The sequence below is a fragment of the Talaromyces rugulosus genome, chromosome V (genome assembly GCF_013368755.1).
Source record: "Talaromyces rugulosus chromosome V, complete sequence".
Taxonomy (NCBI): domain Eukaryota; kingdom Fungi; phylum Ascomycota; class Eurotiomycetes; order Eurotiales; family Trichocomaceae; genus Talaromyces; species Talaromyces rugulosus.
In genome coordinates, this window is record NC_049565.1 from 945476 (window position 1) to 971071 (window position 25596).

The following is a 25596-nucleotide window of genomic DNA, read 5'->3' on the forward strand; positions in this document are numbered from 1 at the left end:
GTGAGCAAACCTTTAGGTATGGAAAGACTATCTATGGAGATTTGGAAGCATATGGAATGAGGCACCCAAGCCACCACCCTTTGAACAGTTTAATAACACCAAATATAACAGTGTAGGTAGCTCTTCATTCGATCTACAAGATTAAGCTCTCTAGCTGATGAATAAGAATCTTATGAGCAAATTGGTGAAAATTGCCTGGCAAAGCAGAACCTATATATAGATAGACTCCTCGGGGCGAGCTTGATCAACGCGAAATTCAACTTTGAGAAATAAATAATTTACATGCAAATGAAGACAGGAAAAATTGCCGTGTTGGAACACCACGTAGCTAGAGAGATATTAATTCATGCATCAACATCTACTGTCCGGCCCCAATTGCTTTAGCCATATCGCCCATAGTGTCAAACCGCCAATCATAAATATTATCCGACAGATTTCCCATACTGGCGCCGGGTCGCTCAATCCAGGCGGACTTGATTCCAATCTTGCTGGCAGGGTGATGGTCATGGAACTGGCTCTGGGCGGTTTGCAGGACCCGCGAGGGTTCAATATCGAAGGTCGATTTTACCGCTTTGAGCATGTATTCAAAGTTGCGGAGATCAGGCTTATAGGAGCCCACATCTTGAGCAGTGATGATCAAATCGAAGGGGAAGCCCTCGAGGCTGCCTGCGTTGGTCTTGGCGAAAGATGCACGATCAACATTCGATAGAACGACCAACTTGTAGTGCTTTGAGAGGCACTTGAGAGCATCAACAGTGTCCGGGAAGGCAGGCCAGCTGCCGACTGACTCCCCGAACTGGTTGCATTCTTCCTGCGAGGGGGCCGCCAGGCCCAGGCGACTGGCGAACTGCGGGAGTAAAGTGGTCAACAACTGGTGGTAGGGCATCTCGGGTGTCTTGGTCTGCTGCTCTCGCTCCAGCTCGTGATAAATGGTAAGGAGGTGTTTGCGCGAGAATTGGGCATTATTTTTGTCTAGAGTGGGCTGAATAGCAGCCAGGATGCCTCCCTCCCAGTCCACAAGGGTGCCGTAGACATCAAAGGACAACACGCGGTAGTCGGAAAGTTGAGTCATTGCGAATAGCTGATTGTAGTTGTGATAAAATCAATGGCACGACAAGTGAACAGATTGAAGATCGAAGAGCGGCATAGCCTTTTAATCGCACCCGTCCGGGTACTGAGACCCGAGATCAAGACCTTCATTGGATGTAGCGCTATCAAACCACGATAACAGTACTCTTATTGTCACTAGAAACTTGAAAAAAAATCAGTCCCGAACCCTTTCATGCATTATCTCTTGTGTGTATACCGCAATCCCACAAGCCGGGCTCTCCTTCATGACTCATTACTTTTGATAGACATAGCACGTTTTGTTAAACGATATTGGCAACAAGTCTACTGAATCGGAATTCGAGAATAAAATGATATTCGCAGGAGCCATTCAGTAATTCTACCTAGTAAATCTACCCCAACGCTGCTAATTTTTCTACCTCGCCCTTGAGAGCCCTTTTGACCCGTTCAATCATGTCGGCTTCAATAACCCCTTCTTGCCAGGTAAATCCCAATGCCAACCTTCCATCCGGGCCTGTCACAGCACTGACCTTGATCGCGGCGCTGCAAGCACTAGAGCTCTGGCTGAACAACATACTCTCAATCTCGAAGTTCGAACCTCCTCGTAAAGTAGAACTTGCCCCGACGTTGGATAGCTCAAAGGCACTCATTCTCTTTCGGCCCAGCTTTTGTAACATCCAGTGATGCTGGTTTTGGATAAATGCCAAGTATCCAACGGGCATGTCACCCCCTTTCTGTGCCATGGTATGTTCAATGGCAATCTTGGTGCGGCGGGCTTCATCCCAATCAAAAGATGGCATCCTGAGGTACGTGGTGGATGAAGATCCGACGTAGCAGCCCAAAGTGGTAGCAGTGACTGGCTCAGGAAGGAACCTTCGTAGTGATACTGCACAGTCGCCCTGGAGTGTACGATATGTTGATGGAAGAACAGAGAAAATGCAGGTAGCAATGAGGGCTTGAAGCGCCGCCGTGACGGAGGTCTGCTCCTTCTTACTCAGTGTCATCAGCATTTTTGTGTCAACATCAGACAGCCATAAAGAAGAAAAGCGAGTCTTCATGGGCGTGAACTGGGGAGCAGCCGTCCAGCTATCATGAGATGGCTCGGTATACTTCTCTTGAGATCGTAAGAAATCTTGCGAAACAGGGAGAGTATATAACCCCTCTAGTGGGGGGACAAGGGGACCAGGAAAGCCATAGACCACGTCACTTGGCTCAACGCCGGCATATTGCGCCATGTGTCCTTCCATTTCATCGTGGAACGAAAGAGCACTTTTGGTGTCCATGAGAGAATGGTGAAATATGAACACAAGCGTAAAGCTTCCGGGGACATTGTTGCTCTCTAGAACAAATATTCTCCAGAATGGAAGCGTCCTGTTAGACTGAACCTCGAAGGGGCAATTGTGTTGCTCCTCGAGGACTTTGTCGACGATCTCTTGCCAATCAGGGCTCGGAGGATTCGCATCTTCTTCCACGAAAGTCACAACCTCACTCAGTGCAATCTTAGGAAGACGGATAAAATATGGATCTGGTGTTTCAACGGCAAGTGGAATAGCCGAAAGTATAGGGTGCTTCGAGATGAGCGCCGAGAGAGCGTGAAAGAGTGCCGGTTTCACGGGTACTCCGCTTGGCCGCTTGTAGCGGGCTGTCAGGCCCACGTTGAGATAGATCCCCAAGTGACTCCGTGTCGTCGAATACTTTTCCGCATGTCCTAATGACTGTCAGCAATTGTAAGATTCAAAGGACGTAGACATGATAACCCAACAGCCGCAATGACGTAAACCTTGCTTCACGGAACAAGTCCTCCATGGTGACTGACAAAGAGCTATTAAGGTCCGACTAGGAATCTCTGTTGCGATTTTCCTAAAGCCAGGTAGGTGGTGTCGTTTGCTTTCTGGCTATTGTTTCGCAATACCAGCAACACTTTTTCATACTTCCGGTCCGGGTACGCGTACCCGCCTGGGCTCAACATAATCTTTGAATTTTTATAGCTGAGACGCGATAGAAAATTGCCTGATAACATTGTGATACTATTGGTTTATCTTTCTGCGTTTTCTAGGATAGTGAGTTGACAAGGAAGAGAATCTATTTTGATCCTGCATACGAGCTGGGCAAAATCTGGCCAGCATGAGTTCCAACCCATGCCAGCATACTATCAGATGCAAACAAATCCGACCTAAATTGTAGCCTCGGGCATTCCTCTCCAATGAGCTAATCTCGCTGATGGAAGATCATTTTGGTCCATCAAGTTGTGCATTTCTTTCGTCGCTAGGCGTTCTATGTCTATCTCTTATCAAGAAGTCGCTTACGTCATTTGTGTCAGACACATAACGTTCTTCCCCGCGATCTTCATCTTTTCTTTGGAACATAGAGACTCTTGCCCTGTGTTACAATGACCGAGCCAAGCACCAAGATACATAAGGGTAGACAAAGGCGACCCCGTGTACCGGAGTCGCTGCGGAAGAGGACGGCACAAGCGTAAGTAACGCCATATGCTGGTAGTAGGGACATCAAAGTTCTAAGGGTGCTAACTGCCTGTGACTCAGCTGCTTGCCTTGTCGCCAGCATAAGGAGAAATGTACTTCAAGACCCATTTCATTGCTGCCATTTCTTAATACCGGCTGACTCATTTCACTTGAAAGGCGGAGGCGGCAATCCTTGTACTCGTTGCGAACAGCATCAAAGGACATGTCGTTTTGAGAGTGCCGGCCACCGACTATCAGCAGGAGCCAGGACTGGCCCATCAGGGTGATTTTTTATCAAGAATATTGCTGGGACCAAAAACTCATTTTTGCAGCAGTGACCGGCACGCCAACGAACTTCAAATGAAGCGAATCATCACTCACTTTTTGGGTGATATCTCTTTCGAGACCAGTACCCTGCAGGAGATTGCAGACTCCCTAAATCAGGGTCAAGATCAGGAACGGTCGGATAGTGATTCTTCAATCAAATCACACGATGCCACCCCCACCAATGACTACTCTATGGATCCTCTTTCAACCAGCACAATGCGTACGTTCGCTATCTTGATTTTGATGTTTACCAAGTTAACATGTCTGCAAAGATTATTCAGGGGAGTTGTCGCATTGGAACTTCTCCAGAATGCTCGAACGGCGACTGCGAAGTCTTGGGGACAGGACAGGGCAAACCAAGGTTCGTCGAGTGAACTCTGCTACCAACTTGCAAGGGTATCGGTCGAACTTGTGCTAATGAAGGAAATTCAGAGCCTTGACCACGCCGAGGGTTTCTTTCGGGCCACTGCTCTACAATCATCTGACTCTTGCGTCGCCCTTGCAAAGTCATATTTTCCACCAAAACATATCGCGGAATTCTTGACAAGTGCGTTCCTGAAATTCAGTCAGACGAATTATTTTTATTTCCACGAAGCAACCTTTCGCGAGAAACTAGATTTCTACTATGCCACTAAGCACCAGCTGTCGATCAATGACGCTGGTTGGATATGCACTCTTCTCATGACTTTCGCAATTGGTACACAGTTTGCCCATATGCAGACCGCACCGACACCTGGTAGTAGTGCCTCTGCTACTGAAAATACTCCCGATGATGTAATCGGGTTGGAACTCTATCGGTTTTCATGTCGACTCATTCCGGATCTTATTACGGTTGCAAGTGTGGAGACTGTCCAGGCATTTTTACTTCTGGGTGTGTATACCCTACCGATCGACACAGCAGGTTTGGCATACATATACTACGGCCTGGCCATTAAGACGGCAATCCAAAATGGCATGCACCGCAAGCTATTTGACGGTAAAGTTGCCCCAGGCATTATTGAGGTGCGAAATCGCCTTTGGTGGTCTGCATATTCACTGGAAAGGTAAGAATGCTTCAGCTAGACCAGCATCTCCAAATATCAAAGTTCAAAAAAATCCTTACTTCGTCGGACAGTCGCATCGGTATTCTTCATGGCCGCCCTATAACTATCTCTCCTGCCGAAATCGATGCTCCAATGCCACTCGACCTGCCGGCTCTACGACCGGTTGGCCAATCATCCAATCTATCCAACTTCACCGCTGCAATCATCTTGACGAATCATTTGACAAAGGCTTCGGAGGCGATGAGATCTTTGAGGCGTTGCCAGAGGTCCAAAAAAAAGAAATATCTTCGGCAACTTGCCGCCACCTGCGATCGACTAAGCTCATGGTGGGACAGTCTTCCCACTGAGACTCACTGTCGAGATCTCGCTCCTGACGGACCGTTCTTTCGTTGCAATGTGCACCTTGAAATCTATTACACAACAACTTTGATCTACATGGGCCGCCCTTTCATCATATCTCTAGCATCATCTGGGTCACTCAACCCAGACTCAGGTTTAACCATTCATGAACTCCCAGATATTGTGAACACTCTCCGCCGCGACTCACTTCATGCGGCACTTAGAGTGATCGAGCTGTGTCAGCTCCTACAAGACTATGTCGGCCTCGCGCGTGTCTCATACACCGAATTCAGTGGGTGTCGCGTTGCTTTATTGGCGCTTATCGCCCACAGCATCAACGAACCAGCAAGCAGGATATCCAGTGCATTGGCTCAAGGTATGGGGCTTATCCGCCAGATGTGCTCCGGGCTGGAATCTGCGCGATCTGAAGTAGCTGTCATCGAAGCACTTGAACGGGCAAGGCAGCGGTTGCATAGTCACACCGTGGCAGAGCAGAGAGGCACGAGGGAGGCTACAACAGGCTATGATCAATTCAAAGAATGGGCGAAACTTTGGCAAGGGGATGGTAGCGATATCGTCTCGACAAACTTGGATGCGCCGTTTGAGCAGCGCTCTCCCAACTCTGTCCCTTCTTTTGATGGATTTTTTTCGTCTTTTCCCAATGAACTGGGGGAATTTACTGCCATCCCGGGCTTAAATTACGATCTTTCACTAGGCCAGGAATGGCTGGGTGGCTCTCAACCCGAAGGCAGTGAATGGATCATAGATCAACCACTCTGATGACAGAGTGACTGAGGAGTTGTCTGCTTGATCACACAGCACGAATCCTTAGCTGACCCAATGGCAGAGGCTCTACCTTCAGGGGTCGGTGGACACGACCTGGTGCCCAAGGCGTTTCCGTATCTCAGGTGTGCGGGCGTCACCCACTTGTCCAGAAGATTTTTGATCAACACCCAAACTCTCATACAACACGCAAACCACGTAGCGGTGAATTCGAAGGCATCAATCATATCTTCGTGAAAATCCCCAACTTCTTCGCCGCATGATGATCGTAACCCTTACTAAAGCAAAAGTCAAGATACCGTCACTCGAAAACCGAATTACTTTTTATTAGAAAATATTACGAAATTACATTTAGGTTACATAGTAATACAGGTTGTAAAATATAGTTATTACATTAAAGTGGCATGAATTTGGGTTATTTTTGGATGAGACACTATTTTAGTTTTGTATCCAAATATTTGGCGCTCCACTGTACTATTCGTCTTCTTTCTTTCTTGGTTCATAGGGTTAGAGTTATTCTCATGTTTCCTCCAACAACAGGGGTAAGTAAGCGCCACGTAACAAACCGGACAATATAGGCTTCGTATTGGTGGACCCAAAGCTTGGACTGGTCCACAATGGTTTTCTTCGGGTGATGTCCGGAGTATTTTCAGTAGTGTTTGATTTGTACCACCATGCCATTTAGGGGAATAAGTACGAGTACGACCTGGTAAGTAGATGCCCTAGCTTTGGAATTCAAATAATTGACATCTGGGTGCACCTAGCATCAAGGATCATGATACCGAAAATAAAAGGAAAATAATTCGTAGACTTAATTGGGCTGTGTATCAATATTAGTCATTTGCCTCTCTCCACCCCTGGGCTGCTTATTCCTCTCTTGGTCTGTTTGTTTACCTAGTCATTGTATTATTTATAATCTGATTTTCTTAGTTTAATTTTCATTTTCATCTCTTCCGTCTCCATGGTCTTCATCTTCAGTCCCTTCTATTTTGCTTTCCTCATTTCGTGCCTACTTGAACAATTAGATGTCGTTGCTTTCCGCACATTCGTTCCAAATAATCCATATTGGATCTACATACGGAGTACAGTCAAAGAAAACCACTCGCAGGGCTAAGCACTACAACGCTCTCTACCCACTGCGAGATATACAGGATATTCACGATGTCGAGTGGATATAAATTGTATGATTATAATCCCAGCGAGGCAGCGGCCATCGTCTTTGCCGCGATTTTTGCGGTAACCACACTCGCACACATTTTCCAAATGATATCGAGACGCACATGGTATTTCACACCATTTATCATAGGCGGGCTGTGTGAGTTTCTCTGTTTATTCTATCAATTACTTTCTCCCCCCTTCTTTTGTTGTATCCCATTCTTATGCGCTTGTTGCTTACTCGTCCGAAATATAACATCTAGTTGAGACTTGCGGATATGCAGCGAGATATTACAGTGCAAGACAAACACCAAATTGGGCCGTCCTTCCATATGTGATACAAAGCCTGTTGCTCCTGTTGGCTCCATCTCTTTTTTCGGCTTCAATTTACATGATTCTCGGGCGTATAATTCGACTCCTAAAGGGGGGACATCATTCCATGATTCGACCTACATGGCTCACTAAGATATTTGTGACTGGGGATGTCTTATCTTTCTTTATTCAGAGTGGAGGTACGTTGCGCTGCCTCTTTCCTTGCCCTTGTCTCTTTGTCCTCTGCTGTGACGACTCAAAGAAAACATTCGCAAAGAAGCAGAACATAATTAACGTCATTTTCCTTGAATGCAGGTGGCGGAATGCTTTCTAATGCAAAAAGCCAAAATACCGTCAAGCTCGGAAACTGCATTATCGTGATCGGTCTTTGCGTGCAATTGATCTTCTTCGGGTTCTTCGTAGTTGTTTCGGTGGTATTTCACCGACGGATAAACTCGTCTCCAACAGACGCATCATTGACGACGAGTGTGCTATGGTCGCGCTATTTGAAGGTTCTGTACACCGTCAGTGTGCTAATTATGGTCCGTTCTATTTATCGTGTTATAGAGTACGTGCAAGGCACCTCTGGCGTGCTCCAGGAGCATGAATATTTTCTGTACATTCTTGACGCTACCCTGATGCTCCTCTGCTGCGTCATCATGAATATCTTCCATCCGAGCCAGATCATTCATGGTGGGCAAGTCTATGATAAGGTGGACGAGGATCTGGAGTTGTTGAACAACCGTGGCCATTAGCAGGAAAGGGCCTATCCCAAGTATCTATACATAGATAAATATATATAAATAAGCCACAACACTGTCTAGCGTTTGAGTTTTTAATACATACACGGTTTGTAAATATACGTTTGAATAAGTATAATCAATATCAATGATCAACTTATTACATGAAATCATGGTGGCGCCTTTTTTTGCACTTCTCTTTCGCAGAGAGTCTTCATTTGCGGGTTTAGGCCCAGGTTTTTCGCCATAAAACCCCTGAGGCTTCATTTAATCAAAAACCCAAAAGTTGAATTTGTATAGTCCAAGAGAATATTGAAATAAAGAGTATAATTAACATGTCATATGTAATAAACTCCAAAGGACCCCGCAAACGCCGCCATAAATACTATTCCCATATGGAAATAGTTTTAAAATGTCACACTTGCATGATTAATAAACGTATATAGTACCTCAAGACAACAAAGAGAAAAAAAAAGAAAAAAAAAACTAACAAAGGAAAGAACAATCGCTGTTCAATTCTTGGGGTTAACATCACCAATTTCTACACACGAAGAGGCAGCTAACGTGCGCACCTTGAATCCATGCTCGAAATACTTGGTTCCTCGACCCAGGAGACAATTGATCTCACTAGGTTGGTAATAAGACATAAATACCATAACGACAAACATGGGAAGGGCATCAAAGACGTAAATGAAGACATGGGCCATCAAATACCAACACTATATTGAGGCAAATCCAACAAAAAAAAGGATTTCGAATGTTTAAATAATCCTTAGACCCTAACTACCTGTTTATAATGCCAAGTTTCCTGAGTACGCTAGTAAATCAGTCAAATTGGCCTCATTGCAGGGTTTTTGCAAACTTTCAGCATGGCCAGATTACAGAAATTTTATTAGCTTCTATACATGCAAGGGAGATTTATTCCAAAAAGGAAATCTTAAAAAGAACTAGATATATAAGAAGAGACCTCGAGAAAAATAAGAATATACAACCATGCCCGCTTCTAAGCCCTTGTTCGATGAGCAGGACACTCCATCACAGCCGGCCTTTCTTGCTGCAGTAGATATTGCTCCGCGCTCTCTGTAATTGCTTCGACCAGAATTGGGAACCAGCACGCTGCAGGTACCACTGGATTTTCGTCCAGGTCGAAAGAGCCGGCGGGGAACATGACCCTGGCAAGCAATAGTAGTGGCGATAGCTCGACGGAATCAGACCGAGATTCTAAAAATGTGTCTCGGAAGCTGTATAGGTTTGTGCCATTGGATAGTTGGAAGAGGAGATACTAAAATCTATCATCATACTAGTCTTTCTAGGGCGATGTTTTGGTATAAACTGGGGAGCTTGTCACCTAGTAGTCGGTCAGGAGGAATACCATGTAGCATATGGATGGTACGATCCTTTGACCACTTCAACCTTTTCGAGATTGACTTCAATTTCATCCACCTTATTTCCAGCTCTTACTAGACCTAAAACGAATTAACAGCAACAGACCCATACTGTTGTCATCACCATAACGAAAGCCATCTGGTAACGTCTAATCCTAATAACATGAACAGGAGCTACATTCCTACCAGAAAATAACTTTATCTATCAGTCAAAACAAAATCTAAGACACCCATCCTCTATATTCCCACCCGTCTTGAATTAATTGTAAATGCGTGGACTATCCTCGCTTCAAGATTTTAATACGATGACAAGTATAAAAACATGGATGGGATGGCGAGGAATGCTGATCCCATTTGGGTTAATATTGAGATGTGGTTGAAACCATTAAGGGAGTGGATGTGGTTTAATAGGAATGGCCAGTGTTTTGGCACTGTTCTCACGACGGAAAAAGATTCAAAGTTGAGATAGCCAAAGTTGCCTGTTTGCTAGTGTTATAGCTCTCTCTCTCCTTTACAAAAACTTTACATTTATATCCAGTATGTATTTAAAAAGTAGCATTTAAAAACTTTTATGTTCTTTTATTTTATTAATTCTACTGGAGTAGGCTTATGTTGTCTTTGAAGACACTAAAAGGGGTTTAAATAGAACTTTGTTCGAGTCACAGTTACATGTAGTTTTAAATTTAATACTATATTAATAATACATAGTATACTACATTTACCCATGAATCAATTGATTACTTTTACATTCAAATATTGTTAATTGATGTCCTGGACCTGCAACTTGAAATTGGTCAACCGGTATGTATCAAGATTAATGTGATTAGCAGCCAATCTACGCGTAGGACTAGAAATTCAAAAGTTGTCCTTTTCAACTCTCAACTGAGCGAAAATCCTACCACACTACTCTCCGTAAAATCCGATGAATCAAACTATCAACACTTTCAATGTCGCGTTAGGTGGAATCGGTGGAGTCGGTGGGGTAGGCAAGAAACAACGCGTGCCAAGTCTCCCAAGTCTCTTGTATACACATTATTTAGAGAGGATTCTCATTTCTCCTTTACTAGTAGAGATTTGGACTCTTGGGTTTACAATTTATACAAATGTTAAGATATGCAGTGGTTTGATGTTAAATATAGGTAAATTTCTTTGCTACAAATGAATTATCAAGCGTCAAAATATTGCAAGCATTACAACAACTCCAGTGGCCCTTCATTTTCCAGGACTCTTTTTCCTTTTTCTTCTTTTTTTTGTATCTGCTCACCGAAATTGTTGAATAATAGTACATATTGATAAATTAAACCCCATTCCTATCCTATCCCTTGCAATGCATGTTCCATGTATATCAAAACACAATTAAGTTTGTTTACGCCTCAATCATAGCCAATTTCTTTTCCAGCAGCTTATCTTGGTCGTATGCAATCCCGTTCGCATGTGTGTGGCCACTCCTACTACTGATCTCTTGAGTCCACATGCTCGCAACAGTCTCCACGGCGCGCTCTAGCACGACGCGGATGCGATCCCGCAGTACTGCATTGCCGCATTCGACCTCGAGGTCTTCTAGGTATACGCGCGCAACATGGGTGTCGACTTTGATTTCGACGCCGGGGAAGGGAATGCCGAGTGCGTGTAAACGTGCAAGCTCGGCGGCCTCGGCTTTGACGCGTTCGTCTTCGGATAGCGGCTCTTCTTCTGCTTCTGTAGCGGCTGGCTCTGTGGCAGAGTCATTTGCAGCAGCTTGGGTGCTTACTCGTGGGCGTTCAATAGGGGTGACGGTCTCGCCGAATTGGGCTTCAAGGATCATAAGAAGCTGGGCGAACCGTTCGTGGGGGTTGAAATTCCTATGCGTCGATTCAACCTGGCTGTCATCGTGGGAGTGATCATGGTGGTGATGTTTGCACGATTCTTGGATAGCTCAGTCAGTATATTCATGTTATTCTGGGACAGTTTAGAATAAAACTTACGTTTCACTGATGCAGGGCTGCTCTCCACGGTCAAGAGCACTGCCATGACTGCATCGGCAACCCCGTCATTCATCATGTTGCCCTCCCATTCCAGTTCAACTTCGCGCGTACGAGCCATGTATCTAACGACCACGCTGCCCATAACCAAGTATGCTTCATTTTCGGCATATTCGATCTCTTCGTCTGCTTCTTCTAATAACTTGCCATTTGTCCCGTTCTCTTTCTTAGATTCCTTCGCGCTAGAACCAAACTGTTCGATAGCGCCAAACGAGCTTTCGAGAGCCCATTTGATCAAGTCCATGGTGGCAGAGTTCAAGGTCAAGTGCTGTCTGCAAGTGATTGTCGTCGTCGTGAGGCCGGCATATTCTCGTAAGTCAGCCGGTGCCATCAAAGACAGATCAAAGCCGTTTTGGACGAGCACGCCAGCCATGAGCTCACTCTCATCCAAGTCTGTTGGCTGAGTTTCTTCGGCAAGCTTGCCAACAACCTTGGCGATCTTGTCTTTCTTGAAAGGGATACGAATCTCATCGCAGTTGGCCGGCGTGTAGACCTTTACCTTGACTGTCTTTTCGGCGTTCAAACTGAGCAGTTTCGACTTTAAGCGCATCATCTGATGCTTCTCCCCGTGGACGAGAATCTAGATTGTAAGTTAGGGTTTTGTTGTCCAATTGGATTTTGCAATACATACCACAACAGGTGCCCCGACTTCCTCGATGAAGTTCCGATTCTCCACACCATCCACATGGGCAGCAAAACTGACTTCATCGATAGTGCAGCGCCGAGGAATCATAACCTTTTGGTCTTCGTCGGGATTTGCACGGCTGCCGGGACCGCCTGAGCCCTTGGACATTGTAGCTGGGATTTGCTCTGGCTCGTTGAGCAATTGCTTGGCCATTGTTCCCTCCACGCTGTATCCCGTCATAACCACGCCGTTCCGTTCGCTTGGTGCCCATCGTTCCAAAAGCTCTCGACTGGTGCCAGTTTGAAGCATACCGGGCGAAGCGAGTATCACACAACCGCCCACATCGTCGAATCGTTCCAGGCTTCTCAAGCTTCGCACAAACTTAAAGTCCCAAGGGCCTGCACTGACGTTCTTGCTACCGCTAGCCTCGGCTTCGGCCATTCGTTGGCGGAAAAGCCGCTTGATATTGTCATTCATGGCTCCGATATAGGTCTGGTAGACAACCATGCAACGGCGAGCCATGTTACCAATGTAGTATATGGGTGCCTTTTGGTATTCGGGATGTCGCTCCCAGTATTCATCCAGAATTAAAAGGAGTTCCTGAGCTCGGCCCAAGGCGAAAACTGGCATCAAAACGCGACCGCCGCGATTAAGAACTCCCGTGATGGACTTCATGAGAGCGGCTTCTCGTTCTAACCGAGGAGGGTTCGACGAAATACCAAATGTGGATTCGGTGATGAGGACATCAATCTTGACGCCTCTTGGTACCTCGGCAGGGATCAAATGCCGATCCTCCTCTCTAGAATAGTCGCCCGTAAAGAGGATATTCAGCCCTGCGATGGAAACAAGGAACATGGCCGCCCCCAGAACGTGCCCAGCAGGATACGGAGTGATTCGGATGCTGTTGATAGTATGGGTGGTATAAAAGTCGACTGTTTCAATAAGAGGAAGGGTAGAAAGGTGGTCGTGTTCGGTGTAGAGAGTTGTCCGCTGGTCAGATGAAGATGCGGTGTTGCTAACTCGGACATTATCTTGGATCAGCCATTTATAGATGGCTTTCGTAGCGTGTGTCGTCAAAACTCGACCTTTGAAATTGGTCTTGCTGAGCACGTATGGGAGAGCAGATGAGTGATCGACGTGGAAACTGCAAAAGGTGGAATCAACGTTAGCTTCTATTTGACACGGGCGGATACAAGTGACAGAGGCTGCGCATGAGATGTTCTCTGGTTGGAAATATACAAAATGTACGAATCTGGAAGCCGGAGCAAGGCTCATATAAAATGCATTCATTTCTGATATACACCAAGGAGACATGCGCGTGGTTGCGCGACCGAGAGAAATGGATACAATCAATAGCAGATCCCCTTGCTCCAAAACAGATACTTTTTCTTGCTTGTCTATGAAAAAAAAAGGAAAGGAAAATGCGAAAGAACATGGAGCGAGTGGCGAGAAGATGCAAAAAGACGTACTGGCTGAGAAGGAGTATATCCACCGTACTCAAATCGAACTCATCGAAAAAGGGCAGAGCTGCGAACCCCTCTTTCGCGGGGTGCATACCAGCGTCCAGCTGTTATCGAGACCATATAGTCAGCAACAAAGAACAATTGCAAAGGACAGAGACATGCAAGCTTACCATGACGGTCTTTCCCTTATATTGAATGATGTGACATGAGCGCCCGACCTCATTGCCGCCTCCTAAGCAATAGAAGGCCAACTCGTCTGACGGGTCAACAGGCTCGTCATCCACGGTCGCCGCCATGGCTGACGCTTTGCGCTTTGAAGCCATCGTGGTCCTGTTTTCTGCGGGTTGGCAAGCCGGAGTGATCGATTAGTATGGGGACGTCGGCGAGACAGTACGCCTAGACAGCCATCATATGTCAGTAAAGGGATGGCTGCGCCAGTGCCACAGAAATGCAGTGCACGACAGGCAGATGAAGCGATTGAAACGTGCTGGCGGTACACAAGGTCTGCTTTGTCTGCCTGGCTGCTTGTTTGCGCGGCTCGAGCGAGACTACCGCGGCGCAGTCACGTGACGGTCGCCACGAACGCGCTTGGCCGAGCCGATCGGCAGCCCGTTCTCTCTCGCAGCTTCCCGTTTCACACGCCAGTCGAAAGAACAGCAGCACGCTTCATCTGCGGCCTCATCTTTGTTGTGTGCAGTCGACCTCCAGCATCCTCCTGTCCAAATGCATTCGAACCGGAAGTGAGCCCCCTTGAGATGATTACGCCTCATCTAAGACTCAGGCCAGAGCACTTTGCTCGGAATCGAAGACTGGTCGCTGAGGCATCCTCGACCGCCTAAACGTGTGCCTTTCTCGTGCTTTCTCTTGGGCGCCTCCATCCTCTACCCGGCAAGATGGCGCAAACTCAGCCTCAGAATCCCTCTCAGTACCCCTCACAGTCCTTTTCGCCGCCCGTCTCAACGCCCTCGCCAGGCGCCGCATCGCCAGCCAACATTGGAGCCATTCCTCCTCCAAACAAACGGCAGCGACTCTCACCTCTCCCACAGTCGCAATCGCCTTACGAATCGCCTGTTTTTGGCACCTTACAGTTGCCTCAGAATCCGTCTCCGATCATGAATGGAACCAATATGAATGGCATTTCGACACCCGGTCGAGGACCAGTTGTTCCATCCCCTGTGTCAGTGGCGCCGGCGCCTCCAGGCTCTATGGGCCCACCATCTCGACCAGCTGAGAAGCCTACCGATGCCGCTGATCTTACAGACGTTTTGGCGCAATCTGGAATCGATGTGAAGGAAGAAGAGGCCTACCTCACGCAGAGCTATTCAGCGCCTCAGGTAACCCCACGGCCACAACCTCCCGGGCTGAATACTTCCTTTACGTCAACTCCATCTACTCCCGGGACAGCATCAGCCGGGGGCAGCTTTGATTTATCTCAGGGACGACTTCCAGCTACGCAAGAGCAACAAGTTTACCCTCCTTACTCTGACAACGCTCCTTACAACCAGCCGACGTTCGAAGAAACTCGAGCGGCGCGAAGATCTCAGTTTCATCTACAGGAGCCTTTTCTTTTCACCAAGGTGCTTGAACAAAAGATGCAGACGCGTGTTTACGAGCTAGGCGTGCGTCTGCCTACGGAGGGTCTGTATCACCCGATGCCTGGTTCTCGACAGCCAATCGAAGTCACGGGCCCAGATGGGTCCTCAAGCGTGCGGCGGGGACACACTATCATTAACCAAGAGGGCGCTCCCCTCGTGGATATAATGTCACTCATGTCGCTGTGTTGTGAAGAACGGTTAAGAGGCATAGTGGAATACTCGGCGAGTTTATCAAAGAGCCGGCGCGCACATTCTCACGGTGTCGTTCCCCTAGAGTGGAAGGATTTGGCTGCACCAGCCCCCAGTTCCTCGGCTGCTGAGGGTTCCTCAAAGCGTAATGCCCCTTGTACATACCTTACCACTAAGTTCTATGGCTCATGATTCATTAGGTCCGCGTGCTTCAGATAACGAACCCATTACCAACCCGTTGACTGACAAGTATTTTACTTTGTCTTCAAAAGACCTCTCAACCGAGGAAGCCCGTGCAGCGAAACGGGCTAAACGAAGCGCCGATGCTATCATCAACGAGACCAGCAACAGCCGAGCGCCTTCTTTGGACTTGGCTTCTGGCGCAGCGACTCCTACGCCCCAGACTCCGGCCGGGTCTGATAGAAAGGGAATGACTAAGAAAGAGGCGAGGAAGCAAATAGATGCCCGCGCAAGCGAGGCTCAACAGCACCAGCAGTCCGTAGAGACGGCTCGAAAAGCATTGTCGAGCACGCTATTTGGCGGCTCAAAGAAGCGGCAATACTCGTGGCTAAACAAAGGTGCTTCTGCAAGCGCAGCCTCATCGCCTCGACCTCATTCTCCTGCAGTTGGCGCTACCGGGGCTGACAAGACGGAGAAGTCGCGCAGTGATAGCGTTGCAACCCCAGCCGTAGCCCGGTTAGGCAATTGGCGAGAAGACAAAGCGGCGGGCATCCAGGTCCGAGACATCCTGTTCGTGCTGGAACAAGACGGGAGGGGATCACGACACGTCCAAAAGGCGTACAGTAGGGACCTGAAGGAGGAGCGGCTCGAGTAAGAACAACAAACGCACTTTGATTCTTCAATACGTTGCTTGTCTTTTGTACTATCATGATGACATTTTTATGCCATAATTGCTTGCCTTTTTTTTTCTGCTTCTTTTTCGTGACTTAGCATTTATATCGGGGGCATTGTGTTTCTTTTCGGCGCTATAATTTATTTACCGGATGGATGGGACTGCGCGAGGAATTGGAAATCGTTCTCGCCGGCTTCTTCTACACTAATTTAAACAAAACACTGAACATAAACCTGAATATGAATATGAATACGAATATGGAAACTGGAAAGAAATTGCACAGTGGCTTATGATGTATGACTGGCAGCAGGGTGGGGAGTGATCGGCCGCGAACATGCATACTACGCTGTTAGTTAGTTCACCATGGTGACGTCGCCACCCCAGGCGCCGGTCGCGAGCCGAAAATCCTTGCGGTGCCTGGCTTGAAGAGTAAATCTGTCTTGAAGTAAATTTGTCTTGAAAGTAAAAATGTGTCTTGGAAGAAACGAAAAGCGGTGTGCTGAGGTAATCTTGTGTGTACTAAATAATATATGAAACAAACGGTCGCAAGCAGCCATGTAATAAAGCCCTGTTTGTACACCAGCTGCGAGAGCAATCAAATCGGCGGGAAATGACGGGGAGTACAATGAATTAAGGACCTAATTAATTAATCCATGTTCAATAATCAACCAGTACTAGAAAGTAGCCCGCTGTCTTGTTCTTGTTGTCTGTCCAGCGAGGCGAAGCCCGGAGAAACAGATATTGCCTCGAGTCTGAGTCTCGCCCAGTCAGCAAGAAGAAAGCAGCCGGCCAATTCCTGGCTTAATGCATCTCACCTCGCTCATAATACGACCCCAGATAATCATAGCAGACTAAAGCGTGCTTGGCCGTGCGTGTTAGTGAAATAAGTTGATTCCCGTGACGGCCACTATCGTTGTTCCGGCCGGCGCTCTTGCCTCAATCAACCTTGCCCGTCCAACCCTGAGCGAACAGCCTCACCTTTTCTCTCCCTCACCATCGACCCCCCCATCGTCTGTCGTTTTGAAGCCCCCCGATGGCTTGCCCTCGTCAGTCTCTGCTCTAGAATCCAGTCGTCCCCGGCGCTGCCTCTCCTGTGACCCTGCCAATCGCCCGCCGTCTGGTTGTCCGACCGACCACGCCTCGAGTCGTCATTTCATTTCCGGCCCTTCCACAGCGCCGAAAAAACACCACATTTTCCTTCCCTCGCAGGCAAAAGGGCTGCACCTGTTCTCCCTCTCGTCAAGTCGCCTATATCGAACAAACAAACACACTCCCCGGCCGTGAAACACGTCCTCGTCCTCCATCTCTGATCCATCCCTTCGCGGGTTTGCTTTGCCGTGTGCCACCAGCCTGAGAACGGCCTCCAGCCCGGCGCTCGCGTCCATTCCACCATGTCGACCCCTTCGACAGCCACAGCAACGCACCCGTCTCACCATCCACACTATGGCTATTCACACCACCAAGTCGCATACCAGTCCTCCAACGGCACGTATCCCGCGGGCTCGTCGGCGCCTTCTCGTCTAGCGAATAACTACACCTATTCCGCCAGCACCCCTACGGCTGTGGCCGCAACCGCACAGTCTCATCCTTTGCCCTCCGCCACCGCCAAGCCCAGTTCGTCGTCCAGCAACGTGCCTCCCTACGTCAACAACAATTCCAACAGCGTCTCCATGTCGTCCGCCGCCTCTGCTCGTCGGAAAAAGCCGAATTGGCAGGAGTTTTACAAGAATGGCCTGCCGAAGGAGGTCATCGTCATCGACGACACCCCTCCCCCGGACCAGACCACGGCCTCCTCTCGCGCCGTCGTGGCTGCCGGCGTCAATGGCCAGCAGCCAGCTGGGAAAAAGAGGAGAACCGGCGTGGAGACGGCGTACGACTTGAGCTATCACGATCGCCCCTCGTATTCGATGAATCCGCAACAATACGGCGACCACCATTCCTCTGCAGGGTCACTCTCGACCGATCGCACCACCTCCCTTCACACCACCGCTCCAACATCGCTGGGGTCGGCCGGGAGTGTTGGCACCAGCAATGGTGTCTATTTCGAAGATGCCAACATTGGCCAAAAGCGAAAACGCAACACTCGAACCTCGACCCGGCAGGAAGCCAAGCGTCGAGAACTCGAGACTGTGGGAGATGCCTTTCTCAGCTATGTTCCGCCGCCACAGCCCCCGATAAAGGCAAAGGATGTGCCTGTCCCGGTTATTCGTGATGTGGGTGTTTTCTTTCACTTACTGTAAAGATGTACATTGCTAATCATATCATAGTACTCGTATACGAGACACGAAAAGGTAGACGACGACGATGGACACTATATAGTCAACAACGACACCCCTCTTACTGATCGATGTAAGTTTATTTTTTTTTTTCCGATGTGTTCAACTCCCTCTAATTCGAGATTAGACTCGGTAGTCCGGTTACTCGGCCAAGGGACATTCGGTAAAGTAGTGGAAGCATTCGATAAGCAACGCAAAGTGCGATGCGCTGTCAAGATCATCCGCTCGGTGCAAAAGTACCGCGATGCATCGAAGATTGAATTACGAGTGCTGTCAACGCTCGCTTCAAATGACAAAACGAACAGAAATAGGTGTATTCACCTGCGTGACTGTTTTGACTTTCGCAACCACATTTGCATTGTTACAGACCTTCTTGGTCAAAGTGTCTTTGACTTTCTCAAAAGCAACTCGTTTGTGCCATTTCCAAGCAGTCAGATTCAAAATTTTGCTCGCCAGCTCTTTACGAGTGTAGCATGTGAGTGCTAACAACTTTTCGCACAACTTAACCGATGATACTGACTGATTATGCAGTCCTCCACGATCTTAACCTCATCCACACCGACCTCAAGCCAGAGAACATTCTTTTGGTTAACAACAACTACCAAACCTTCACCTACAACCGCACCATCCCCTCATCCTCGCACACGTCAGCACGGAACGCTCGTCATCGTCGAGTCTTGCTCGACAGTGAAATCCGGCTAATCGATTTTGGCTCGGCCACGTTTGATGACGAGTACCACTCTTCTGTGGTTTCGACTCGGCATTACCGGGCGCCCGAAATCATTTTGAACTTGGGGTGGAGTTTTCCATGTGATATCTGGAGTATTGGTTGCATCCTCGTCGAGTTCTTCACGGGAGATGCCCTGTTCCAAACGCACGATAACCTTGAGCATCTAGCAATGATGGAAAGTGTCATTGGCGGCCGAATTGACCCCAAGCTAGTCAGACAGGCAGTCCAGGGTCGTGGAAACAGTCAGAACCAGGCTGCAAAGTACGTTTTCTTTTTTTGTAAAAGAGTGGTTCATTTGCTAATTCTGTGCAGGTATTTCAATCGAACAAAACTCGACTATCCGAATGCAGAGACGACAAGGGCGTCTCGTAAATACGTCAAGGCGATGAAGCAATTACATGTACGTATACCACGATATCATTTGGCACGGCCACTAACATAAAGCAGGAATTTATAATCCCCCTCACCCCGTTCAACAAACTCTTTCTCGATCTTCTTCAGAAAATCTTTGTCTATGACCCCAAGCAGCGGTTGACAGCCAAGCAAGCGCTTAAGCATCCGTGGTTCAAAGAGAGTACAGTCGATGATGGGACTGAGGCTGTACGGCTTGCCAATCTCCATAGTCGTTCGCAATCGCGAAACTGAACCTATACTAGATGAAACACCGTCGGTAGCGGCACGTCAACATACAAGTTGGCTCGCTAATCGTGACCACGATAACGACGATAGTCAACCGCCAGGTGTCATCGCCATATATATGCATGGGATCTAAAAAATAGTGGTCTACTGCGTGATTTACAGTGATCGAGATTTTCCTAGGAGTTGGGGTTGGTCGACTCGGGGTACAGGGTGTGATCTTTTTATAATCATCGTTATATACTCTCCTCGTTTTATATTGTTTTATCTCTTTTTTTTGGATATCATTGGCGTTACGTTGTCAGCAGATTTTCTGTAGATCATGACATGATTGATTTGCTTCTCGGTGGGGAATGAACTGGACAGTAATTTGCATTGCATTCGATTTTATGAGGGACGACTATTTATTGTTTATTTATGCTATTGCTATTGCTATCAACCGATATTGATTTCTGGATCGAGCGTGTACATATGTAACAATATATACGATGCTAAGACTTTTTTCTCACTTCAAATCGCCAACATTGAACTATTCCGTAATTGAGACTTGATCGTTCTGGCTCACCCAATATCTCTAGCAAACATATCCCCGTCCACGCACATAAGAGGCCTCAAACACAGCCGCCAACATTAAATTCGTATCTCAAGGTCGTAGATAATGATACCTTGTTGTTATTTGGAGTAAGTTCGAGGTACTTCATATGTAGTTTGTGAGAGATCAATCGATTTGGGAGGGATCCAGCGAGGCATTTTATCATTATTGATATCTCCCTTCTGGAGACAGTCCTTTGTATGAGAGAAGCGGAATACTAATATTAAGAGTTATCATATACTGTGTGTATTGAGTTTAGTCACGTGGAGGGTGTTTTGATGTTTATAATCTTTTTATTTTTTATTTTTTTTTCAGAATGAGCGAATTATGTGGTCACTGGCCAACCTTGATGCTATCTGCTGAAAGAAATCAAACCCCTTCAATGTTCCACACCCACGTCTCATGCCCGCTCCAACTTCACTTTTTCTTAGAGAAAACTCCCTTTAGAAAATCTATAGCAATCTTTGAAAGCTATTACAAACATCAAAAGCTTCTGAATACGAAGATGAAGTTTCTCGGACCTGACGTTTGGCAAGGAAAAGAGATCGTTTTTCCTAGCGATCCAAATATCATCTGGGTTCTCGACCAAAAGCTTAGTGAGAAATCATCTCAGAGTATCAGAGAAGAGGGCATTGCTCCTGATTCACCCTTTTTCATGCAAGCGAAAAGATAATCTGGGAGATAAGCACGTCATAAAAATTTACATGCAGTAAGGCTTCATACAACAAATATCCTTCGTTTTTATTGAAGTGCTTGGTTTCTTAATATATTGAATCACCTAGGGTTCCCTGGATCGATACTGAGTTTATGAGTAGTGCTGCCAGAAAAGCACAAGCTGATACCAACCGGTCACAGGATATGGCATCTGAGATCAAGGCTCTGCGTAAATTTGCAGAAAATACAGCCAAGCATGCTCCGCACTTGGTTGCAGAATGGCATACAAAACAAGGGGATGATGGTATTGTGCCCACTGGCTTCATCTCTTATCTTCTTATGACATGGTGTCCTGGAGTCCCACTTGGTGAAGGGCGCTACGAAAGCATGCCTCAAGCTAAAAAGAAAAAGGTTTTTAAAGCGTTCAAAGAAGCACTCGAGTAAGTAGCGCTTTTCTTTTTTATGGCAAAAGAAAGTGATCGTTCTATCTATATACTAACCGACTTGCACATAGGGATACCAAACGATGTGGAGTAGTGAGTAAGGGTGACAACCCAACTCTCCTATGGGATGCTGAGAATGATGAAAAATGGTAAGCTGAGAGTACAGTATGTGGACAAGTCTATTAACATATCTCGAAGCTATATGGTCGACTTTAAATTTTCGGGACGACCACACTATATCGATGTTGCCGAACGAATTTGGCAACGGTGGGGATTGCAGCCTGGTCCTCCTGAATAAACACGTACCCAGAATGCACTAGTGATTCAAATGTCATATATAAGGCAATGGAAACTCAGGCTGGCTCTCCCTTGTAATTTACTTTAATTCTGAGTTACTTGTCACGACTTTATAGATGGAGCAACCCATACTTGATCCTTTGACTAAAAAAGGGAACTGATCAAAATGGCCTACCCAATCGATATACCGCTTCCTCGAAGCAGGTCTTCTCTGTGCGCGAGAATAATAATGCTACATGGGGCTCTCCCATTGATGCCGAGTCAACAAAACACTTCGCGTGACTCCCATTTCATGGCCCATAAACAGCCATGAGTGTTTAGGAGAAGGCTGCTTCTGCAAATCAAGCAGTGACTGAGCGAGGGCTTGCACTTCTGCCTCGATGGCTAGCGATTCGTCAGTGTAGATTATGGTTTCCAGGAGCCGTTTGACTACGATTAGACATTCTATGGCTGTGCCGTATAGCTCTCGCCGGAGAGCTAGCTCCTGAGGAGACGGTGAGACGGGTGACATGCGTGTGCAGTATGACTGGTACTCTTCAATCCAGTCCAGGAATTGCTGGCGGGCATTGAAACATCGAAATAATAGGCTTACTTGCCCTTCCTCATTAAACAAATCGGATCCTCTTATAGTACGGTTCAGGTCATGCCACAGATCAGGAAGTCTGACTCTTGGTTAGAACGCCAAGTTTGAAACAGGACCGTACTTACTTGATCATTTGAGACCTCATGGAGGTCGCTAATAGACTCCTCTCAGTCAACGTATTTAAGTCACAAACCAATGAGTGATATATTTCCATCCATTGTGGCTCCGCGAGATAACATGGTCTGTGATCAAGAAGACAATCGAATACAATCGGTCCTATATGCGCCACAAATAGCGCCTTGTCAAAGTCGCTGTCGAAGCGCCTGGGAGTCCTATGCTTGATCAGGTTGATTGAACCAAGAGTATGGTGCGACCATATAGCGCCGTCAGAACAAGTCAAAAGCTGCATCAGTTGGAAACTTGAAATTAGCTGCTATCGCAAAAAGTCTTCAAAAAGGGTGTTGACTTACCGCATGAAGACCAAGCAGCTGCGATGCACAGAGGGTCTCGGGGGCCACATTGGCACAAGTCTCAGCTCAGCAGCTTCGTTCTTCTTATCCGGCATCAACATGCCCCTCATTTTAGCAAGCAGGCAATTAGTGGCGGTGGTCAGGTAGTGACTTAGTCCATAGCGACTTGGAATAAGATCTTTCATGTGAAATTATTAGTTTTGAAGACGTGCAAAGGTCAAGGCATGTATACCATTGCGAGTTGCCTAATATGGACAGTAGTCGATCGGGATCTGCTGACAAGACAGAGATCGTTCCCCGCCTAACGTTGAAATTGGTCAACAGAGATAGGTCTTTCAAGTCAACCTGGAACTGAGCACGCACTGCCTCGTACTCGGTGGAGAGATGAGGACCTATGAGGAGACATAAAGAGGCTCCTGTGGCGCCTGCAAGCTCCGTGTGATCGGATTCCACGAGGATATCACCTTTTGAATCTTCATTGGGTTCGCTGGAACTGCATCCCGAGCTGGCTGCATTCCCAACAGGGATAGTAATTGAACCTAGCCAAGTGCTTGATCTAGAATTCGCACAGAGCTGTTCGATTATGTGATCTCTGCGCCTTTTCCGCGTCATTGCAGCATTTTTCATAACATGTTTCGAACTGTAGTTTGGTTGTGATCGTGATCAGTGTAATTATTCTTCTGTCGTCATACCAACACTTACTTAATGCTCTGACTCGCGGGTCATTGGGCAATTTGGGTCCTCCCGATACTACGAAATTCAGAGTATTTTCTGGCGTTGTTCAATTTGTATTTCCTGATACTCGCAGGGGGGAGAGGGAAATTCATGATCCCATCAATTGATGAAGGCGACAGTATCCCGGTAACGGATGCCAATAGTAATACGTACGTAGTGTAGGATCTGGCTCCACTTGCGGCCCCAGACCCACTTACTACTTCCTTAATGCGGGTTAGCGTGAACTTAAACATTATCCTCAATTCTTCATAGCTTTGAACATTACATGCGCTCAACATTGGAAAGTCTGAAGTTCGAAGAATGCTAGTACGTACTCCGTACTCGTTATCTCAGACCTCGCCAGAGGATCTGAGAACCTAACGTCAGGATTTGTAAGACCTCATGGCTAAAACAAGGTTAATACTATGATACTTAAGAAACAGATCAGAATGAATTTGGTATAGCAAGCTAGGAAATATTCGGTGACAAGACAGCCAGCAAAGCTAAGATGACGTCTGATTAACTGCCAACAACAGCCCATCAATGGCCTCACAGCCATGGAAAACAGAGCCTAATGTGACAGTTCCCGGTAAATACCATGCATCGCCGACGTCGTCGGAATCGGGGCACCATGCCCAGGTCAGGTTGCCAGGCGCAGTGAGCCAGCCGTTTTTGAGCGTGAATGGGGGAAAGGAGACATTGAGACCGGCATTATTCTCCATGGTGTCGAAACGGAGACTGCTAGTATAGTTGGAATAGGCGGTATAGGCAAAGCGCTGAATTCCGGTGAGTAGGGAGTTGGTGCAGAGAGTACCTGTTGCTGCATCTGTATAGAAGACTGATGCCACGGCTGGACCGGTCCCTGGGTCTGGATCTTCATTAACGGGCATGAGGAGCCCCATGGAATCGACTTCGTAGGCGTTAGTCGCAATGAGAGAAGAGCCATTAATACTTGAGTCAGAGGCAATCAAGATGAGGTTGAAGGCGTTTTGCTCCTCGTGGACTGATAGAGCTAGATGACAGTTTAGCACTAGTAGGGCAATCAAACCAAGGAAAAATTAGTACCTGTTGCGCAGCTGGCTATCAAAGCCATGGATGATGGAATGCTCTTCATTTTGCCTAATTTGTGTGTTTTTCCATGCCATCCAACACACGTCGGTGTGCAGTTATTATATAGTTCTGGTACTGTAATCATAATGCAACCACCAGAGGTACTGCCCCAATCTCAGCAGGAACATACGACCATAAGCCTGACAGGCCGACAGAGCCTGCAGATCATCTCAGTGGCTACTATTTCAATGTTGGTGGTTGGCTGCACTCCCCGTCATTTCTATGTTTTAACCATGTTTTACCTAGTGTGCTCCGAAGAGCATACCGGAGACGGTTAGCACCTTGGCTACTAGGAATAATAATAAGATTCAGCTCTATCTCTCAGCCCTGTGATAGTTAGCGTTTGCGTGCTTTGGGGTCGGAGGTAAATCTGCTTTCCGGGCTTTGAACTGTCAGCTGTCAATTGTTGATGGTTACATCCGCTGTTCAGTAAGATAATAGTACTTTATAAATAATTTATTTCACTAGCGAGGGGCCAGAAAAACTTGTATAAGAGGAGGAATTAATTTTTAGTGGTGGTGAAAAAAAAAAAAAAAAGGAAAGCCATCAAGTGGTGTAATCTAGGCCACCTACTACTCTGGTCAAAGGATGCCAAGAGTATTATTGTATACACAGGGCTTGATATGATTAGTAAATATATTAAGGCGCTGAATAATAAGATCTACAGTGCTTACCGAGCACTCACTGAGCTATTTTAATCCCCCGGCACGTTTCAGCCTCAAAGCGGCCAA

The 25596-nt window shown here is 47.0% G+C and overlaps 10 protein-coding genes across 10 annotated transcripts; 5 read left to right on the forward strand and 5 right to left on the reverse strand.

Moving 5' to 3' along the window:
• Positions 1-358: 358 nt before the first annotated feature.
• Positions 359-1072, reverse strand: TRUGW13939_08861 (uncharacterized protein; the record flags this gene model as incomplete). The annotated part of the gene is made up of 1 exon (XM_035491987.1): positions 359-1072. The coding sequence occupies one exon, from the start codon at positions 1070-1072 to the stop codon at positions 359-361; it is 714 nt and encodes a 237-aa protein (XP_035347880.1).
• A 388-nt stretch (positions 1073-1460) lies between these two features.
• Positions 1461-2874, reverse strand: TRUGW13939_08862 (uncharacterized protein; the record flags this gene model as incomplete). Its single annotated transcript, XM_035491988.1, has 2 exons — positions 1461-2776; positions 2826-2874. 2 exons carry the CDS (start codon positions 2872-2874, stop codon positions 1461-1463), a joined length of 1365 nt encoding a protein of 454 aa, XP_035347881.1.
• A 1016-nt stretch (positions 2875-3890) lies between these two features.
• On the forward strand, positions 3891-6019 carry TRUGW13939_08863 (uncharacterized protein; the record flags this gene model as incomplete). Its single annotated transcript, XM_035491989.1, has 4 exons — positions 3891-4077; positions 4130-4218; positions 4290-4900; positions 4972-6019. 4 exons carry the CDS (start codon positions 3891-3893, stop codon positions 6017-6019), a joined length of 1935 nt encoding a protein of 644 aa, XP_035347882.1.
• Positions 6020-7183: 1164 nt separating this feature from the next.
• TRUGW13939_08864 (uncharacterized protein) lies at positions 7184-8244 on the forward strand (the record flags this gene model as incomplete). The annotated part of the gene is made up of 2 exons (XM_035491990.1): positions 7184-7388; positions 7805-8244. The coding sequence occupies 2 exons, from the start codon at positions 7184-7186 to the stop codon at positions 8242-8244; spliced, it is 645 nt and encodes a 214-aa protein (XP_035347883.1).
• Positions 8245-10980: 2736 nt separating this feature from the next.
• TRUGW13939_08865 (uncharacterized protein) lies at positions 10981-14046 on the reverse strand (the record flags this gene model as incomplete). Its single annotated transcript, XM_035491991.1, has 5 exons — positions 10981-11519; positions 11579-12215; positions 12267-13404; positions 13730-13827; positions 13894-14046. The coding sequence occupies 5 exons, from the start codon at positions 14044-14046 to the stop codon at positions 10981-10983; spliced, it is 2565 nt and encodes an 854-aa protein (XP_035347884.1).
• Positions 14047-14616: 570 nt separating this feature from the next.
• Positions 14617-16342, forward strand: TRUGW13939_08866 (uncharacterized protein; the record flags this gene model as incomplete). The annotated part of the gene is made up of 2 exons (XM_035491992.1): positions 14617-15664; positions 15708-16342. The coding sequence occupies 2 exons, from the start codon at positions 14617-14619 to the stop codon at positions 16340-16342; spliced, it is 1683 nt and encodes a 560-aa protein (XP_035347885.1).
• Positions 16343-17751: 1409 nt separating this feature from the next.
• Positions 17752-20011, forward strand: TRUGW13939_08867 (uncharacterized protein; the record flags this gene model as incomplete). Its single annotated transcript, XM_035491993.1, has 6 exons — positions 17752-18573; positions 18628-18709; positions 18764-19111; positions 19168-19627; positions 19679-19766; positions 19814-20011. The coding sequence occupies 6 exons, from the start codon at positions 17752-17754 to the stop codon at positions 20009-20011; spliced, it is 1998 nt and encodes a 665-aa protein (XP_035347886.1).
• Positions 20012-21401: 1390 nt separating this feature from the next.
• Positions 21402-21989, forward strand: TRUGW13939_08868 (uncharacterized protein; the record flags this gene model as incomplete). The annotated part of the gene is made up of 3 exons (XM_035491994.1): positions 21402-21688; positions 21763-21840; positions 21890-21989. The coding sequence occupies 3 exons, from the start codon at positions 21402-21404 to the stop codon at positions 21987-21989; spliced, it is 465 nt and encodes a 154-aa protein (XP_035347887.1).
• Positions 21990-22220: 231 nt separating this feature from the next.
• On the reverse strand, positions 22221-23226 carry TRUGW13939_08869 (uncharacterized protein; the record flags this gene model as incomplete). The annotated part of the gene is made up of 3 exons (XM_035491995.1): positions 22221-22650; positions 22697-22990; positions 23042-23226. 3 exons carry the CDS (start codon positions 23224-23226, stop codon positions 22221-22223), a joined length of 909 nt encoding a protein of 302 aa, XP_035347888.1.
• A 1032-nt stretch (positions 23227-24258) lies between these two features.
• On the reverse strand, positions 24259-24869 carry TRUGW13939_08870 (uncharacterized protein; the record flags this gene model as incomplete). The annotated part of the gene is made up of 2 exons (XM_035491996.1): positions 24259-24767; positions 24821-24869. The coding sequence occupies 2 exons, from the start codon at positions 24867-24869 to the stop codon at positions 24259-24261; spliced, it is 558 nt and encodes a 185-aa protein (XP_035347889.1).
• Positions 24870-25596: the final 727 nt, after the last annotated feature.